The sequence below is a fragment of the Callorhinchus milii genome, unplaced genomic scaffold, assembly GCF_018977255.1.
Source record: "Callorhinchus milii isolate IMCB2004 unplaced genomic scaffold, IMCB_Cmil_1.0 Scaffold1, whole genome shotgun sequence".
NCBI lineage: Eukaryota > Metazoa > Chordata > Chondrichthyes > Chimaeriformes > Callorhinchidae > Callorhinchus > Callorhinchus milii.
Window position 1 is genome coordinate 112228301 of NW_024704742.1, and position 19459 is coordinate 112247759.

The following is a 19459-nucleotide window of genomic DNA, read 5'->3' on the forward strand; positions in this document are numbered from 1 at the left end:
CTGAGAGGTTTCCACATGATCAACTTGCAACAGCTTTTTTATTTAAGATTTTTAAAGCAAATTTATGATTCAAAACTAATGATTCATTTTAGAGTCTCCTAAATATTAGAAATTAGTGAAGTGACCCGCACTGTACTTGGCATGGGCCCAGTATTTTAGATGAAATGTATGCCCTGCACATGCTGAATTGTGAATCAATGATTCATTCAACAAGTATCTGCGTTGATTCAGCAAAATCGGCATCCTTTCCTCAACCAGACAGAATTATTAATTGGTTTACATTAAAAACTAAAAAAAGTTGATTCCATTGAATGAATGGAAATGGTCAATTTCTAGGTCTATGTCAACTGAGCACGTGCCTTCATTCAGTTTAAAATCATGGAATCCCACTAGATGGTGCAGTACCTTTCATGTTGCGAAGACGTCTCTAAGTGCTTCACAGGTATTACTGCAGAGCATAGGCAAACGGCAGCCAATTTTCGCAAAACAATATCCCACAAACAGCCATGAATTCAATGACCAGATTTATCTGGGGGTTGTTGGCCAAGACACTGCGAGAAACTCCCTTATCTTTATGAATGGTGCCATGGGATCTTCTAATGTCCATCTCAACAGCACTGTATTGGAGTACAGGTATCAGCCTAGACTGATTTAAAAGCCCTTACGCGGGGCTTGAATCCACAATATTCTGATTTAGAGTGCTACCAACTGAGCCAGGTTGACACCACATAGTGTACACTGTTTCAGATAGACTCACTTGGAGCTCTTTTGGTTGTATCTCTATATTAGACTGGGCCTTGTCTTCTACTGAAAAACAGATTAATTTATTTTATGCCTAAACATGAGGGGTGTTATTTCTGGAAATGGAAGGTTTTGCTGTTCCATAGAGCCTGTATCAATATTAATAGTTAGGATCAAATTACATAATCATTCCCTTAATCTGCAGTATTCTTTCAGGGCAATAGTGCATCACTAAATCTTTGATCTCTTCCACATCACTTGGAGCAAATGCAATATTTTCTTTTATTTCAATTCTTCAGAGATTCAGTTTATTTCAGTCTCTAACAAGTCCAACCAAACACTGCTGCCTCAATTAATAATAATAATAATCCTTGCATTTGATATAGTGCTTCACAGAATGTGCTGTAAAGTGAATTGACCGTATATTTGTGAGCAAAACGTTAATACTCTAAATAAAAAAATTAATGCTCTAAATTTAGTCTTGTTTCATCTATACTCCCCATCTCACACACACACACACACCCCCGGCTCGGTCAGGCTCCGCCTCTGGTAAGTGCCTTGAGATGCTAACCTTGTGGAGCGCGATATATAAGTGCAAGTTGTTGCTGTAAACATTAATTCCATGAGTTAACAGAGAATTCCTTTATTTGCTCCATTGCTACTTCCAAGATACCTTTTATGCCACACTACTTTTTTTTTATTACCTCCCAACTTGCTGTAAAAGTTGAAGACGTGTATGTTGTTCTGATATCCGAGTTTGTTCTTCCAAATCTCCTGGGAGATCTCGGTTGGGAGGTAAAGTTGCTCTTCTCTAGTTGGTATGATATGCAGAGAATACATTACAGAAAACTGTTGATTTCCTAAGCACCTTTTCAGTCATCACACCATTCAAGCACTTTTTCAGCTCTGTTGTGTAAGTTTGAAACGCTAATTGTTAGCAATATTTTTAAAAGTTTTGAAATTTTGCCCTTTATTTGTTATAGTTTGCAATGGTATCAGCACCCGACAGAAGAACAACTCCGAACTCTTGCTGGGAAACAGCAAAAAGGAAAAGCCAAGAAAGACAGGTAATTGCTGTTGCAAAAACTTTAGATTATCTATCCGAGATTCATCAAAGTAGCTGTTGTCTGTGTTGCTCAAAATGTCTGTGTTCAAATAGTATCTTCCATTTTGAGCTATTTGGAAGATTATCTGATGTTTCTTCTATCTTGCTTTCTATTTTCGGGTTTCCGTGCTGCCCATAGAACAGAAACCGCCCTGGTCAAGGTCACTAATGACATCTTGACCTCTGCGACCAGGGCTCCCTCGTCCTCCTCGACGTATTGGCCGCATTCGATACGGTCGGTCATGCTCTCCTCCACCGCTTGTCCTCCCACCTCAACCTTCAAGGCCCTGTCCTTGAGTGGTTCAGGTCATACCTCTCCCACCGTCTTCATTTTGTTTCCACTAACGGATTTTCCTCCAGCCCCCGCACTGTCTCGTGCGGTGTCCCTCAGGGCTCTGTCCTCGGACCCCTCCTCTTCACGCTGACAGCATCAGCATCCAAGGCTGCACTCTCCACCTCTCAAAGACAGTCAGGAACCTCAGCATTCTGTTCGACCCTGAGCTGTCCTTTCTTCCTAATATCCGCACCACAACTGGCACCACCTTCCATCACCTCCGAAACATCGCCAGACTACGGCACTACCTCACCCCTCACGCTGCTGAAACTCTGGTCCACGCCTTTATCACCTCAAGGCTGGACTATGGGAACTCTCTCTTCGCCGGCCTTCCCGGCACCTCCCTCCACAAGCAGCAGGTCATTCAGAACTCTGCAGCTCGTGTACTGTCCCGCACCAGGCTTCGCGACCACATCACTCCCACCCTCGCTCGCCTCCACTGGCTCCCCATCCCCCAGAGGATCGAATTCAAGATCCTCATCCTCACCTACAAGGCCATTCACAGCTTTGCTCCCTCTCTCCGACCTACTATCCCCCTACTTACCTGCCCGTACCCTCCATTCCTCTGGCTCCGGTCTGCTCCACATCCCCCGCCCCAACCGCCCTACCATCGGTGGCCGGGCCTTCAGCCTCTCAGCCCCGAGGCTCTGGAACTCCATCCCCCAGTGCCTTCGCCGCCTCCTCCCTTTCCTCCTTCAAGGCCGGTCTCAAGACCTTTCTCTTCGACCGTGCCTTCAGCTCCCCTCTCGACTCTCTACCTCCTCTTCACTCCCTCCCTTCCCTCCCCTCACCATTTCCCCCCTGCTCGGGTCCCGATCCAATTGTCCAGCACCTTGGGATGTCCTCCCGATGTGAAAGGCGCTGTATAAATGGAATCTTGTTGTTTGTTGTATTTAATGACTTACTTGATACCATTGATTTTAAATTAAATTTAAATCTCGAATCCAAGTTTTCAAAAAGTTATCAAAAGAACAGAAGCACCTTGGTTTGAAAAGGAAGTTGTGAGATACCTAATCAGATTATTTAAATTATCAGATGAACGTGGCATGCTTTGCCCTCGAGGGAAAGTATCAATGATTCCATATATCCATCTACTTATGAGTCATGATTATTTTTCTCATAATTCCTTTCTCTCCCTTGTATCTACCTGCATCATCCCATACCAAGAGAACAGGTAGGAGATCTGTCCCCAAGTCTTTGTTAGTGCTGCTGTATAATGTCCTACTGGAAGTAATTAAATACTGTAGGTTATGGATTGGTGCAAAGAATGAAGCTGGTCTAGCTGCAGATCTAAACATAATACAAGTTTGTGAGATGTAAAAAATTTAAAGCTTCACTATAATAAAATAAGAATATCAAGATGCAAGAAGAGTACCGAAGATGAAACTAGGTATGTGAAAAACTAGAGTTGGTCCCACAAATGCAGTTAATATGTTTAATTTAATCTTGTTTTGTAATACAGCATATATTTGATTTAATCTCAGAAATGTTGGGGTGCAGGGCAAATGCTAAGTTTCCAACAGACAACCAAATTTCCTTTCCTCAGTTTCGACAAAAGGTATGCTGAAGGTTTAAGCAATAAAAACTACCAACAGGATATGGAGTAGTTTACACCGCCTCCTCTTTGGATTTATAGTTGCAACTAATTTATTTCCTCCACTATATTTGGGTTTCTGTGCATTTTCTTCCCTCCAGAATTTCGCTACAAACAATGTGGTTAAGAATGAGAACTCAACAAGAGAATCATCAAATGAACAAATGTACATCTAACAATGTATAGCAAAGAAAAGAAAGTAGCTTGCTAGAAAGTGCATGATCTCGTATTTTAGATAACTGTGGAAATCAGGTTCTCAATAATTTTTAGTTGTTCACATTAGGTAAGAGGCAGAAATTCAAAGCTTGTTTAAAATCCTTAAATATGGTGGTCGAAATTAATCATCGTCAGGGATACGATAGTGAGGACATTCCACCTAAAATTATTGTATTTTGTGTCTGTGTTTGTGTGTGTTTGCTGTAGTATTTGTAATGAGTGTTTACTTGATTTGCACCCTTTATGTTTGTATTTTTCTAGGAAGCACAATGGGCACATAGAAAACAAACCACTGACTGTTCCTAAGGATATTGATCTACATTTAGAGGCAAAGACTATTTCTGAGGTGGATACAACAGGTATGATAGGGATGAAGATGCACTTTTCACTGTTGCATTGAAAAGTTCTTTAAAAAGAACACAATGGCTGTGTCACAGTCACAGTTTTCCTTTCAAAATAACACTGAGAAAAGAATAATGTTTCAATCCAGTGTTGTTATAAATGAAAATATTTAATGACCCTTAGAAGCATCTTTTCCTTACATTCATTAAAATCTTATATGTAAAAAGCATCACTTGTATTTTTGTATTTCACTTTTCCTGGCCAAAGCAGTTGTCTTCTACTTTCATTTCGTCACCCATCAGTGAGTGGGAACAACTCACCAAGGTAATATCCTCTGAAGTCATATGATTTTGAACTCGTACCAAAAAAAATTTGACACGTCGTCTGTTCTTTTTTTCTGCTAAACTTCTCAATCTAAACAAAATTTAGATTTGTGTCTACCATGTATTGTGCTTCATGCACAAGGCCAGGCTTCTGCTGTTATCTTCTTACATATATTACACCACCTGATCTTAGTTTGGCACACAGAATTATTGGCACAAAAAAAACTGCTATTTGTGGCAGACGTGTAATATTTCATAAGTTACGTTGATCTCATCTGAACTTTCATCTTTGTTTTGAAACTCTCAGGTCACTTTCAGAGTGACTTTCACTCTGCAGCCATCTAGACTAGACAATGAGTATAATTAAATTGCCGGATAAAGCATTCTTGTTACTTCCAGCAGAAATTACTGGATAGTAGGAAAAGTAGGAATGTTGGCAAAATTTTGTTACTACTTCTCAGTCGCTCAAGAAAATTGAGTCCAGTTGTGTTCCTACTGGCTAAGAACAGTTAACTTGTCACACACCACAGAACAAACCGGGGACTTGTTTGGTCTCCTTGGGTGGTGCATTTGTGGACTGAGGAGAACATATCAGCGAGAATATCTCAACATTCCACTGAATGTTAGATAATAGTTGAGGTTTAAGTTGCTCAAAATAATTCTCTCAATCCTTTCCTGCAGATACAGTACAATACAAATATTACTCCATTGACATTTTTCGAAATTTGAAATTCTTATCTCATGGTTTTTAAACTAAAAAAGATAACATTTGTCCTAAACTGTCCTAAGAACATGCAGATTTTGAAAATGCAGGCTTAATGTCGAAGCTGGTTTTCTAAAATTCTGAAAAGGATTGGTTATTTGTTGCAAACTTAATAAATCCATATTTATCAATTTATAAATCCATAAATTATGGACAGTTGTAATTCTCTCAGGACATGTTTATTCCTTTGCTTGTATATGTCTTATAAATGGTTGAGCCAAAATGTGTTATAGATGCCAGTGCACTTAACTACTTAATTTATTTTGGATTGTAACTCATGGGTTATTTTCATGCCAGATATCGTGTGAACAAATGAGTGAATCACCAAACCAGTACGCAACCTTGGTGTCTGGTTCGATCTTCAACTTCTATTTCCTTCCTGATCAAGATATCTTTTCTTCATCTCTGCCACATTACCTGCCTCCACCCCTGTCTGGCACCAAGTGCTACTGAAACTCTTATTAACACCTTTGCTATCTCACGATTAGACCTCAAATGCACTCCATGTTGATCTCCTTACCTCCAACATCCATAAACTCCAATTTATCCCAAACTCTACCATGCATTTCCACATCCACACCGAACTCCGCACGGACATCACCCTAATCATCGCGAATTCCACTGTCTTCCTGTGGATTGATTTTGAGGTGCTCATGCTCACCGATAAATCCCTTCATGGACTAACATCTCTTCATCTCTGATATTCTTCTGCCCCACTCCTGCTTGCCCCCCTTCTATTGGTCTTACTCAGACTTACTACGCATCACCTGCCCTCTGCATCGTCAGTGGCTGAGCCTTCAAATTCAACTCCTCTATCTTCTGGAATTCCCTCTCTATCTGTGTTTAAGTCCTGTCTTAAACAAAAACCTCTTCAAATATGCTTCTGGCTACTTCCCCCCTCTCCTTTACTCGAAACCTGACCCCGTTTTTGCACAGTGTTCGGAGACATTGTCTTGCATAAAGAGTGCTATATGCATAAATGTTGTTTTATTTTTACTGTCTCAAAATATTAGTTCACTAAAACATTAATTTTCTTTCACAGTTTTGCATTACTTTGCTGAGTACCAGTGGTTGGTTGATTTCACTGCCTCAGCCACAATTGTTTACATCATTACAGAAGTCTACTACAGCCTGGTAAATCCCAACAACGAAATGAACATTAGCATAGTGTGGTGCCTGCTGGTCCTTGCATTTGTATTGTATCCTTTTATAGCTGCAACATTTTGCACATAATTCTTGTACCTAATCACCACTTCATTTGTTGGGACATCCTCCCGACGTGAAAGGCGCTATATAAATGTAATTTTGTTGTTGTTTTGCATGTTCAAGTATTTTGTTAATAAAAATAATCCTTACATTTGACATAGCACCTTATGTTGTTGAGATGTCCCAAAGCATATCACAGGAGATGTAAAGTGGATTTATTGTATTTTGTAAATGAAATGAAGCAGCTAGTTGCGCACAGAAATGTCTCACAAATAGCCATGGAGTTAGTGACCAATTTTATTTGAGGCTAGGACACCGGGAGAAATTCCTTTTTCTTTTCGAATAGTATCATGGGATCTTAAACATGCACCTAAACAAGCAGGTGGGACCTCGGTTTAACGTCTCATCCGAAGGACATCATCTCCGACAATGCAACCACTCTGAAGCACTGCATTGGAGTGTCAGCTTAGACTTTGTTATGCTTGAACCCAAAACCTTCTGACTCAGCGACGAGAGGGCAACCAATGCACCAGGCTGACACACAGTTAAAGCTGTATTGCACAGCTGAGAAGCGACCGCAAGGTTTGATATATTCAGTATCTTCGGTATTTCAATGCTGGTGAGGAAAGAATGTTGGAGCAAATATATAAATTATTAAATTGTTAACTTAATTTTGTTACACTATGAATGAGTAATTGACATCTATTTCCTAAGTTTCGAACCTAACACAATTGTGAAGTGTTAACTTCTACAAGTACAATCTCTTGTTTTTACCTGGCTTATTAATAAAAATGTTTATTGTGAAAATTAGGCCTTCCATAGACATATTCAAATAAATCAAGAGGCTTTTGAAGTGCCATTTTATTTTTTTCAAACCATTACACCAATATCCTAATGGCAAAACTAAATTACCTGCGTACTGTTTTTATAAGTTTCACAGGCAGTTATATTGTCCAGTTAACTTGACTTCTCAAAATTGTTTTTACATCAGAGAGATTCTATAGATTTCATGCTTCAAGCCTGAGTTTTCTTTCTACTGGCTCAATCTCACCTCTGAGTTAGAAGGTTGTGGATCCAAGCTCCAGTTCGGGACTTTAAGCTTGTATTTAGACTGACACTCCAAATGCACGGAATTGTTGGAGGTACTGTCCTTTGGATAAGACTTTAAATCAAGGCCTTCTCTGGCAAATTAGATCAAGCATTCCGGAACCTTGCTTGAAGGGAACTATATAAATGCAAGTTGTTGTTGACGTTAAAGATCTCATGACACTAGATGAAAAGAGAAGGTAGTTTCTCCCGATGCCCTGACCAACAGTTCCCTAAATAAAATTGGTCATTTACTTCATGTCTGTTTGTGGGACATTGCTGTGTGGGCAGGAATTTGAAATGGGAAAGTTTGCCTACAAAGTAGTCGCTGCATCGTAGAGTAAATCCTTTGAAATATTTGAGACATTTTGACAATGTAATAAAGCAGCATATCAAATGTAAGGATTATTATAGTCGAATTTGGTCATGACATGGTGGACCAGGCCCAGCATTATAACAGGGCATGCTATAATATTGGCCACCTGTTAGTGCTTCTGGCTCAACGCTGCTGGCATCACTTGCTGCATGCAGGAAACTGGCAATTGCTCTCTTGAGCATCTACAGCAATTGCTGGGACAAGGCGAGACACTGGGAGTTTTCTGTATTTTATGTGCTATGCACAGAAAGCCAACAAATCCGTGCTATAAACTGGCAGTGTACCTATCTGCAGCAAGTGTATGCTGTCAGTACACAGTGCTATAACATTCTTATAACAGGTTCCAACTGTAGTTAACTAGATCCAACTTTATAATGGTTTATTTTCCTGGTTTAGCAACTAGCTTTGATTTCCTTACAATGTCAAAAAATTCCCGTTTAACATTCTTATCCTGCAGTACTGTCAGTGTTGATTAATTAGTCTGTACTTGACTATGTTCTTTTAATGACGTTGCTTACGTTTGAGTAGTATAGTCATGAGTTTTTAATGATCAAGATTTTTTTAACAACATAACCAAATGGTTGGGGTTGTTCCACATTGCAGTAAACACATTTATTGGAGCTTGTAAAGTTAGAACAATACTGTTCCTTGTTCATAGCTCAAGTCAGTGGTGGCTCAGCTTATGTCAATTATGCGAGCATAAATGCGGCACTTTTTAGAGCACAATATAATCACAAACCAATTGTGGATTTGGAACAATGACTAAATATATACGACTGAACTTCTCTTCCTCTGCTCCATTTTATGTTTGATTGGTTTACTGCCTGAAGATAGTTACTTGAATTGCAATAAAAGCATGCTTTCAAAGGAAATTGGTTTTTAGTACCAGTAATTTACTGAAAGTCTTAGTTAACTACATTTTTAGGGGCACATAGTATTGCAAAGAGAACAGGATTCAACACAGTTTGCTGAGTCCAGCTGGGTGGCAGTTGAAGGAGCTCTATAAAGGTGCAAGTTCTAATTTAGCAAAACTATGGTTTCATTTCCAGTGCCTACTACTTGGTCATCTTTTCTTCTCTGTATGTTTCTTTTAGCTCTTTTTGGGGTACTTTAGATTTGTGATCCTTGACTGATCATTGAGGCCTTCAGTCTCTTTCTTTATTCAATATTCAACAATCGTGTTCCATATTACATTCTATGAGTGTGCCCATTCCCTTCCTTCATATCCAACAAGAAGAAGTACAAAGGTGAACCAGAAGACCTATAAAAAAGGTGAATTGGAGATAAGTTATCAGTCTCAGTGGTCCAACAGTCTGTTCAGTTTGTCCAATTCTGATCCTTATCCTTTCTGAATAGGATAATATTGTGGAATCTAATAACAACAATTTCAAACAGAATTCTTTAATAAGGTCTTGCAAATGGGTAAGCTGCTCTGATGTGATCTACTTGTAGAGTCATTTCTGCTATACAGTATGACATATGTCTGATTACAGAAGGGGTTCGCCCCCTTTATGATCATAGAGTTATTAAGCAATCCTAAAAAAAAGTATTTTAGACCCATTATACAACATCCATCTGGAATATTGTTACAAAGGTCTAGATTTTTAAACAAGAAGATTTTTAAAATCAAATATTTCAGTAAAATGACATGTTACCATTCTAAATGCGTAGAGTCCATAGAAATGGAAAAGATCTGCAATGAGACTGTTGTAAAATTAAATGAGTTTTCATTACCATTAAGTGTCTGAAAGTTAAATTGGTTAAATTGCATTTTGTATAATTTGTACATCTGGACATTGTCCAGATAGGCAAGAAAGTATATCTACATTTTGCAATTTCACCTTTTTATTAATGGTTACATGTGGGTGCTGTGCTGTTGGGGATTAAATTTGGGGAAACTGAATATCTAATAGACGTTTGAGGGAATATGTTCCAGGCTATAACTTATTCTCATATATTGCTCCCTTGAATTGCATGAATCTGTGACATTCTTACAGAACAGTGACCTATTTTATCCTGTTATGGACAGAGATGTGGGTTCTAATTAAAGTTTCAATCTGTGTTCTTGTGTGGTTTAAGATGTTATTAGCACTCCCTTGATTTAATTACCCTCTTATAACTCTCTCCATCAGAGTCATTATTCCATGTATTTGTTTTTTGTAAAAGTGCTTGTTTATGAGCTAAATCTGAAGGCAGTAGACAAGCAATCTGTCTTTGGTGATGTAATCTTCCTCAGACAACTCTCACAAGGGGAATCTTCCTCCCCAGATTCAATGTTGCAGTAGGATTCTTTCCACTTGAATTGAACAATGTTTACAATACTTGGTAGAGAGCATTTCTAAAAAAAAAGATTCTGCAAAGTAAGATAACATTATTCTTTTAGCATTAGTACATAGTAAATATTGGACATTTTCCATTTATGGAAGCGTTTCACCTTTCTTAAGTTGTTATGAATGATTCAAACTGACTTTCCAGTTGAATACTGATTCGGTGTTTTGCGTAGAAGGGTGAAACTGTTGATTCCTAACTAGAATCACTTGTCCTGCAGCAGAGATCTTAGTTCTGTCCGAGAACATTGCATCAGAAGTTGATCTGGACCACATTTGTGAGTGAAACATGTAAATCATATTTATTACTTCCACCCAGCTGAAAAGCCATTAATCAATCCAGCCTCTCAGCTCCAAAATAGAGAGTAGAAAGTTGGGAAAAGAACCAAATGGGCTAACATTTTCTTTCACAAATATACGGTCAATTTACTTTACAGCATATTCTGTGAAGTGCTAGAAGACGTGAAAAGCGCTACGTCAAATACAAGGATTATTATTATTATTAAAGGCGATTAAAAAAGGCATTAAATACAATAAGTCATAGAAGATAAATAAGCTTTTTTTTAAAAAGAGAGAAAAATGGAAGACTGGAAGCAGATGGAAAGAATAGTGTTTTTTCCTAAATTTTGATTTAGAATACAATAGTTTTTTCTGATATTTATGTAACTTTATTGGTTTCAAAGGTGTATGAAATTAAACCTCTTGTGAAAGAAATGTATTACTCTCAGTTACTTGGAATTAATCTGGAGCTTCCAGCAATCTGAGGGTTAATTCTTTTCAATCACTATTTCAGCCACTTTGGCATAGAATTTCATAGCAAGTTATGCCTTAGTTAACAGCGAACGGTACGCTCCAGAGTGAAAAACCTATCCCAGCTTGAAAAATAAATATTACATTGATCCAATGCTAATGGCACATTTGAATTCCTTATTGGCTCGAATATATTGGTTATCAACATATATCTCATGGCAACAGGCAAATGTTTAAACCGCATGAATTAAACCTTTCAATATACTGTAGTTGCAATCTGTAGAGATTGAGTATTTATTTTATAATCCAGAAAATCAGAATGGCATTGATAATAAATGGGGTTGGAGGCTACAATCAATGAAGTACCAGTTTCTTGATGTGGAATATGTTGTGCAGAAGAAATGGCATTCAGTAATTTTTGTGGGGTTTTTTGCACTCCAAAAAGCAAAGATTCTATTGTTGAATTTGATTCCAAGAATTTAATACGAATGAAATGCTATGGGGTTTCATAAGATATTGTGCATTGATTCTGTGTTTTTTGTTCCATTGGCGTTTTGAAAATAAAACACTGTTTAAAAATTCAAAGTGAATTTCTTACACTGGAGTTGAATATATGCTTTAATCACTGGAAAGGCACCACAAAACTGTTCACCAGGGAATCCCCTTGTTATGATCTCATCTCTTAGTCCGATGTAGACTGATGCACTGACGTAGCCTGCTAGTTATGCTTGACTCACAAGCCTCCTACTTACATCTACTTCCCTGCAAATGAAGTCTGAATATTGAGAATTTGTCTCTTTTGGGAACCAGGATATGCTTGGTTAGTCTTCGTAAGAACCCAGAAATCAGCAGACAAATAGTGGTTCATAGCAGATCTTAATTTTGCAGGCAAAAATGTGGATATGACAAACAAAACATAAAACTAACAACTATACATAAGAACATAAGAAATAGGAGCAGGAGTAGGCCATTTGGCCCCTCAAGCCTGCCCTGCCATTCAATAAAATCATGGCTGATCTTCTAACCTAATTCCATTTACCTGCCCTATCCCCATATCTCTTAATCCCTTTAGTTTTTAAAAATCTATCGATCTCAGTCTTGAATATGATTAGTGAGCATTCAGTCTTCTGGGTAAATATATATAGTATAATGTATAGTAGTTCTAACTTGAACAAGTCACCTTGTTTTCTTAGATGGTAATAAACAGCTCCTGCTGTTCCAAGCTGGAGTTCAACATCCCAGGCTTTCCCACAGACCATGTTCCACAGGAAACTGAATTGTGTGCTCAAGGAGTTAGGTTTTCATTGTTTTTGTGTTATTTGTTGCACTCGAGGAGCTCCAAAGAGGGTATTTTTTAATACAATAACATTGAAACTAATTAACAGATTCACATTTATTCCAACTGGTAATCGAGCTAATATAAATATTTAATCATTAAAGCACTTTGTAGAAGTAGGAAATTCTCATACAGGACAGAGGCAAACCAAACCAACTACTTTTATCAATACATCGAGGGGCATTACATGAACTTGGATTAAACGAAGAGAACAATCTAATTTTGTTTAGAAAGGCTGGAGCACAGATAACAATTAGTATTGACAGTGTATACTAATTATCTAGTGCATGGATCAACGAATGCTTGACTCATTTCTTATTACAACCTCCAGTTCACAGATAGATACATACACAAACCCACATACCATTTGAGTTTGTGACTCTTCCTGTAACATCACAGTAACTCACAAGACTTGATTCTGAAGTGTGGGGGCTGAGGTCTCATGAGTGGGAGGTATAAGGGTTTCTTAAAGAAAGCACAGTTTACATTACAAAATGTGTTTTCCAGCAATTGCCTCATTCAAGCAAACTTTTGCTTCCAATATGAACTGTCCCAGACATTTTATTTTTATTAAGCAAGATTTTGTAGCTGCATTCAAATTGTTATATTTAGCATTTACAGACTTAACTGTGTGATACTGCATTTCTTTAATTTGTTTTCCTTAAGACATGTTTGTTTAGTAAGGTATTGTTCTCTTTGACTACTCACTACTTTAAAGTGGAGGAAGGTGGGGAGAGGTCCCTCTGCATCACTTTTGGCTTCTTCTTCTTTGTAAAAGCCATGGTAATCCTGATTATAACCGAAAATTACCTGGAATTTGGCCTGGAGACAGGTATTTAATTCTGCATTGTTTTTCATCTCTACACCATAGACAGTTTTACCTTAACTCTGACTTCATGACCACTCTGTGTGGAATATTTCATATCCAACCATTGCATAATTACCCATTAAAATTACCTGCCTCAGCTTTGTAACTTCACATGAACAGTGCCATATATACAACAATAAGTAATATTAAATTGTTATTTTATTCATTGATTTAACTAAATTCATTTTTAGCTTTGTGGTTTGCTATCAGCATGCTTATGCTGCCCTTTGTTTAGTGATTTGCTATATTTTCACTTCATTTTGGTCCATCCTGAGTTGTCAATGTGGTTTACACACAGTGCTTCAAAAATAAATGCCTGAGTTAGAAAGTATTTGGTAACGTTACTCAGCTGGTGCAGCAAAGGACAGCTAGGACCACCCTCCCCATTAGGGCTTGCAGGGTTAACAGGAGCTAAGTGGGATGACTCCCTGCCTTCAATGACTGGTCTGCCCTTCCAGGTCCCCGCTGATGAGCCAGGCTGACTGTGCTGTCATCAGCAAGGCCCTGGAATACTGCGGAATCACTTGGCTCAGGAACCAGACTACTGAGACTGCCACAGAGGGCTCGATTCCGACATTCCATTGCCAGGCATGTCACCTTGGAGACAGTTCAGCTCCAAGGAGACCTCACTAACGCTCCCCCACCGAGTCACTAGTTCGATATCTGACAAGTGTGGGTTTGAGCCCTCATTAGGTGGATGGTAAAAGAAGGATAGAGGCTCGAAGGTATACGGGGATAAGGCAGATCAATGGAATTGAATGAACAACTTGCGCTGAAAGTCAGTGAAAACTCGATCCAAATGGTCCAAATAGCCTTTCTGCGCTGTAAGTTTCTATGATTCTAAGAAGGTGTACTAAATGGGTGGAATGGCATGCATTGTTGGCCGTTGGCATATATGGTCTTCCACAGGAATCCTTTTGGAGCTGCTCACTGTTTGAATGAAATATTTCCAAGTTGGTAGGGGAGAGAGAAGAAATGTCAATTACAAATATGTGTTTAAGAACAGTTTTTTAAAAAAAAAGAAAACTAATGAAGATTAAAAGTGCAGTATATTTTCCCGTTTGTTTTCTTTGAATTTATCGCGTGGTCATTTGCCACTGTAGACAGATCATCTGACTTTAGAATTTCTTTTTGATAAGTTTCAATGTACTTCTAAGGTTTGTTGTGTTTTATCTGAAATTCTGAATTCGATGAACTGCTTGGACACACCCATCAACAGATTTATATACCACTGGCAGCCATAGCATATTTCACCAAACTAATAAATGCAGCTATTGATGTAGGTCCAATAAACAACAACAACAAATTTACATTTGTATAGCGTCTTTCACGTCAGGAGGATGTCCCAAGGCGCTGGACAGACAGAGTTACGGACCCGAGCTGAGGGTCGGGGTGGGGGTGTGGGGAGGGCAGGGGGAGAAGCAGGGAGATTGAAAGTACAGTTGAAGAGGAGGGTTTTGAAGTGGGTCTTGAAGGTGGCGACGGAGGGGGTGAGACGGAGGGATTGCGGGATGAAGTTCCAGAGGGTGAGTGCAGAGTGACGGAAGGCCCGCCTGCCGATAGTGGGGCGAACAAGGTGGGGGACGTGAAGCAGGCCGGAGCCCGCTGAGCGGAGGGAACAAACAGGGTGGTAGGGGGTTAGGAAGTCGGAGAGGTAGGGGGGAGCAAGACCATGGAGGGCTTTGAAGGTGAGGACCAGCATCTTGAACTGTATCCTCTGTGTGATGTTAATAAAGATAAATAGTGATAAAAAGTTGAATTCTACACTTTATGTTTTTAGAATTCGATTGATATCAGATTTTGCGAAATTTTTGCTGACATTTAAACAGAGTTTTNAAAAAAAGATTGTTTAAAAGAAAGGCATTTCTCAATTTAGCCCTTTGTCACCTTTTAGTGTGCTTACAGACAACGTGCGTATCTATATTGTGCTGTGGATATGTCTGAGCTACTGATAATGCTGTCAGTTAACTTGCATATCATTTTGTCTTCCTTTTACCCTCCAATATTTAGGGTTTGCAAACTTTTCTGATAGTGCTTTGCAATTTCTTGAAAAACAAGGCCTGGAATCCAAGTAAGTTTATTAACTATTACATTTTACTAACTGTTAAAATACAGGTACAGTATAATGACCAATCTTTTGCTCCAGTTCTAGAGAAAAAATACAAGTTATAAAATAATCGACTCTTAGTGTGTTTTTTGGATGAAAAATGTATATTTATTATCATCTAATGTATTTGTGGTGTTTTATACCATATAAATATTTCAAACTACTTAATGCCACATAATACATTTCCTATTGTAAATGTTTAGACAGAGTGGAATTTGAGGTATTGGGTTAAGTAGTAATAATAATTATCTTTGCATTTGATCTAGAAGTAGGTTATCCATTTCATGCTATGACTCCCTTTCAAGGTACCTTTCTGAATAACATAGAGACTTCCTAAGAGGACAAGAAGGCAGACAAACTGTGACAAACCTAAGTAGAGTTTAATTCATCCAATTGGTAGTAAATATCAAGGAGCAATTCAGATTAACCAATCTGTTCAAACCTCAAATTGGCTTTGCTGAAACAGGAAATTTGTACCTTGTGTGGAAAATTGTGAATGCAAATGTGTGTTTTGATTCATTCTGTCATTGTACATTGAGCCACCTTATTAATAGCAATAAATTTTAGATGAGTCTCCAATAGTTCAACATTTTTCTTTGAATAACCAGCAGATCTTCATGTAAGCATATTAGTTTTTATATGGATGTTCTTTTTGATATTAATGTTAAAAAATTAGCATTACTTTTGCTGACCACAAGAATGATTTTGTATTGATTTCTTTTGTTCCAGAGGCCCTGTCTCAAAACTGACTTTTAAAATGTTTCTGGCTGTTTTTTGCGCACTCACTGGTGCTTTTCTGACATTTCCTGGCCTGCGATTGGCTCAGATGCATCTGGATGCCCTGAATCTTACAAAAGAGAAGTTAACACAGTAAGTAACTATTTTGGAAAGACTAATAATAGAACTGCATGCTTGTCATATATTTACAAATGGAGCTGGTCCACTGATAAACATACTACAAGCATACAGTTCTGTTATCCCATCTGTTTCTGTAGACATGTTGATTTTGTTTTAACAATCTAAGCAAAATGAAATCTACAATTGAATGATTTAGACTCCATAATACATCCCAGTATAATACATAGCTGAAGTCACTGAAGCGCAATAAATTGATGGAGAATGGGCAAGATTTTTGAGGGAGGAGGAAATACTGTTTAATAATGCATCACACAGCCCAATGGGTTCCAGCTCCCTGCTTTTTTTTAAAAAAAGAAATCCCTTGTCACTTCTTAATTGTTGGTATTTATGAAGCAGTATTGAAATGCCGCTCCCTCGGTCAAGAGCAATGTTTATTTGCCTTTGATTAATATCCTCAAACATCTGACCCTTCCTCCTTACCTCCCTACTTGGTGATCCTTAATTCCTTTGTAAAGCACTTTAACACATTGTCTTTTGTGAAAGAAGCTATAGAGGTACAAGTTGTTGATGTGTTTTAACAGCATGTTCTGAGCATGTGACAATTGTCACCAGTGATAGTTATATCACCCAAGTTGCATTCCCTCTCCCCACCGCCTTTGTTTCAGAATAGTAATACCTTAATGGTATTTTTTGTATACGCTTAACAGGTTACTGGTATCTTTAAATTAAAGATACATATGTAACAGATACAGTTAAGAAGCAATACAAACATACCCTTCCATAAAACTATATTTAGAAATCAAATTGCCATGAGTACTGTAGTGTGATGTTGGGTTAATAATGTGTTTTCTTTTGGCCTTCCTGGTGTTTAGGACTCTCCTTCACATAAACTTCCTGTCACCACTAATTATGGTATTGCTGTGGGTGAAACCTATTACAAAGGACTATATCATGCATCCACCATTTGGCAAAGAAAATATTCATTTGTGAGTATGTCTATTTGATCTGTTTTCGAGGAACCTGCTTGTACAATATTGAATTTACCTGCATTTCAAATTAACGTGGGATCGTACTGTAGTTTCTCCTGTACCTTGGTGTGGTTAATTGGGATGGGAGTTGTAGGGCAGTATTAATTACCAATCCAGATTCTCCGATTGTTTTTCTTCCTAACAGAAAACCACAGGAGTTTTGACATTCAGGATTTAAGGCCCTTTGATCCAAATCTCCCAATCTGTAGTTTAGCCAGGATTTGGTATTCAGATGTGTGAGTAATGACTTAAGGCTATCAGCATGGGTAACTGCACACTGGTTATGTTGGAATTTTACCTGCATATTTGCATCCATAGTATAAATTCATTTAATATTCTTCCACTTAAGTATAGAGGCAACCAATCCAATCTCAGTCAACTGTGCAAGTTAGAATTTACACAACAGGAAATACTGACCTGTACTGTTTCAAGAACATTTTATGTTGATGTATTTTAACCTATTGCTTTATATTTAAATTAAACCAAGTATATTTATTCAGCATGCAAAGTTATTTTCATTATATTCTTAAGGTAAACATTCAAAATACTTTTTAACCAATGCATGGCATGATATTGCCAATGTAAAGACCTTGTAATTCCACTAAGAAATAAATAAGGATGATATTTTGTGGAAGGTAGGAAATGGCAGATAAGCCAATTTTTTTTACACCAGTCTTCAGAAAGAAAGATTATGCACAGATTTATAACTCAATCAGTTTGTGCTTAGACTCAGTAATGTATGAAGGTGAATAAGTTCAGAGCATTGCATATTTATACAGCACCTGATCCTAATAGCATGCATGACAATATCAACAGGGAAGTGAGTGCAGAAATAGATGAGGCTGTGGTATTATTAGTTTCATAAATGCAGAGATGATACCTAAATGCTGGAGAAGTGAATTATGGATTGGATAATTATTGATCACTAGTTTAATATCAAGAGTGGGAAAATTGTAGGACATTATCAATATTTCATAAAACAGCACAGACCATAAGGAATAGGCACCATTTTCATACCTTGAAGTTCCACAAGCTTTAGAGGAGCAAACTAAATTAATAGCTATGGGGATTATCTGTCTGATATAATTGTTAACTACAGAAAGTAAAAGAAACCTGCATCAGTCAAAATGTGAACACCAGCACCCTCAGGCCTGCACTTGAATGTTCAGATGGCATTTGATAAAAGTATTCCTGTGAGCCTATCAAACAAAATTAAGGCCCATGGGATTGATGGTAAATTAGCAAAATTGTGGATTAGAAAGTGGATGCAGATGATCTAGCTCTGTCAAGAAGAGGTGGCAGAGACTAATATTGTACCATGGGAGTTAGTTTTAAGTACTTTGCCTTTTACACTGTTCAGAAATGATATGGAAGAGAGTACTTCAGTTGTGCTATCAATTCTAAAATTTGCCGAATGACATCAAGCTATGTGTAGGGCAAAATAGATTGTTTGCATCAAAAAGAATCGGGACAAGTTTAAGTGGATCAATTAAGCAGTGGGAGTTGAATTTAATTTGGAGATGTATTAAGTTAATGTATATTGATACAAAAAATGCAATATGTGCACAATGTGGGTGTCTGTTCAAAAAGATGCAAGTGATGAAAGGTTTTGTGTTGCCAAATATTTCCCCTCCATATGAGGTAGTTATCAACAGGATGAACTTTTGGAAGTAGGGAGAAAGTAAGCAGGTTCTCTTTGGGGCTGAGTTGGTTCCAAGATAATGTACATCTGGCAGACTTGGTAGTTTCATTACTAAGCCAGGCCTGTCTGAGGTACTCTAAGGCACTGCTGATGACAGACTAGGCAGCCTAGCGAATTGGCAAGATTTGGAGGGGCAATTTGAGGTAGGGATTCTTCCCTTCAGCTCCTGTTAATCATGCAAGCTAAAGCTCTAATGGATAAGTGGTATTAGCTGGACAAGAAGTAATAAGCTTGCTAAACCAGCTCACAATTACAAGCTAAGTGGTTTTAGCTGGATATGCTCCAGCTGTATTCCCAATGTACACTCTGGGGTCCTTAATTATTGGTTTTCGTCAACCTGCAGGTAATACATTTACGTATCAAATACAAGTACATCCTGGGAAGGACTTTGAGATGT

General features: G+C 38.1%; 1 protein-coding gene across 2 annotated transcripts in view; it reads left to right on the forward strand.

Moving 5' to 3' along the window:
• tmem161b (transmembrane protein 161B) overlaps window positions 1-19459 on the forward strand; it is a 49257-nt gene that overhangs the window by 20943 nt on the left and 8855 nt on the right. For both annotated transcript variants that reach the window (XM_042334450.1, XM_007899737.2), the window contains exons 3-9: window positions 1725-1808; window positions 4252-4349; window positions 6461-6617; window positions 13180-13331; window positions 15378-15438; window positions 16204-16344; window positions 17205-17318. In XM_042334450.1, the coding sequence (XP_042190384.1) occupies window positions 1725-1808; window positions 4252-4349; window positions 6461-6617; window positions 13180-13331; window positions 15378-15438; window positions 16204-16344; window positions 17205-17318 (807 nt within the window). The remainder of the gene's footprint in view (window positions 1-1724; window positions 1809-4251; window positions 4350-6460; window positions 6618-13179; window positions 13332-15377; window positions 15439-16203; window positions 16345-17204; window positions 17319-19459) is intronic.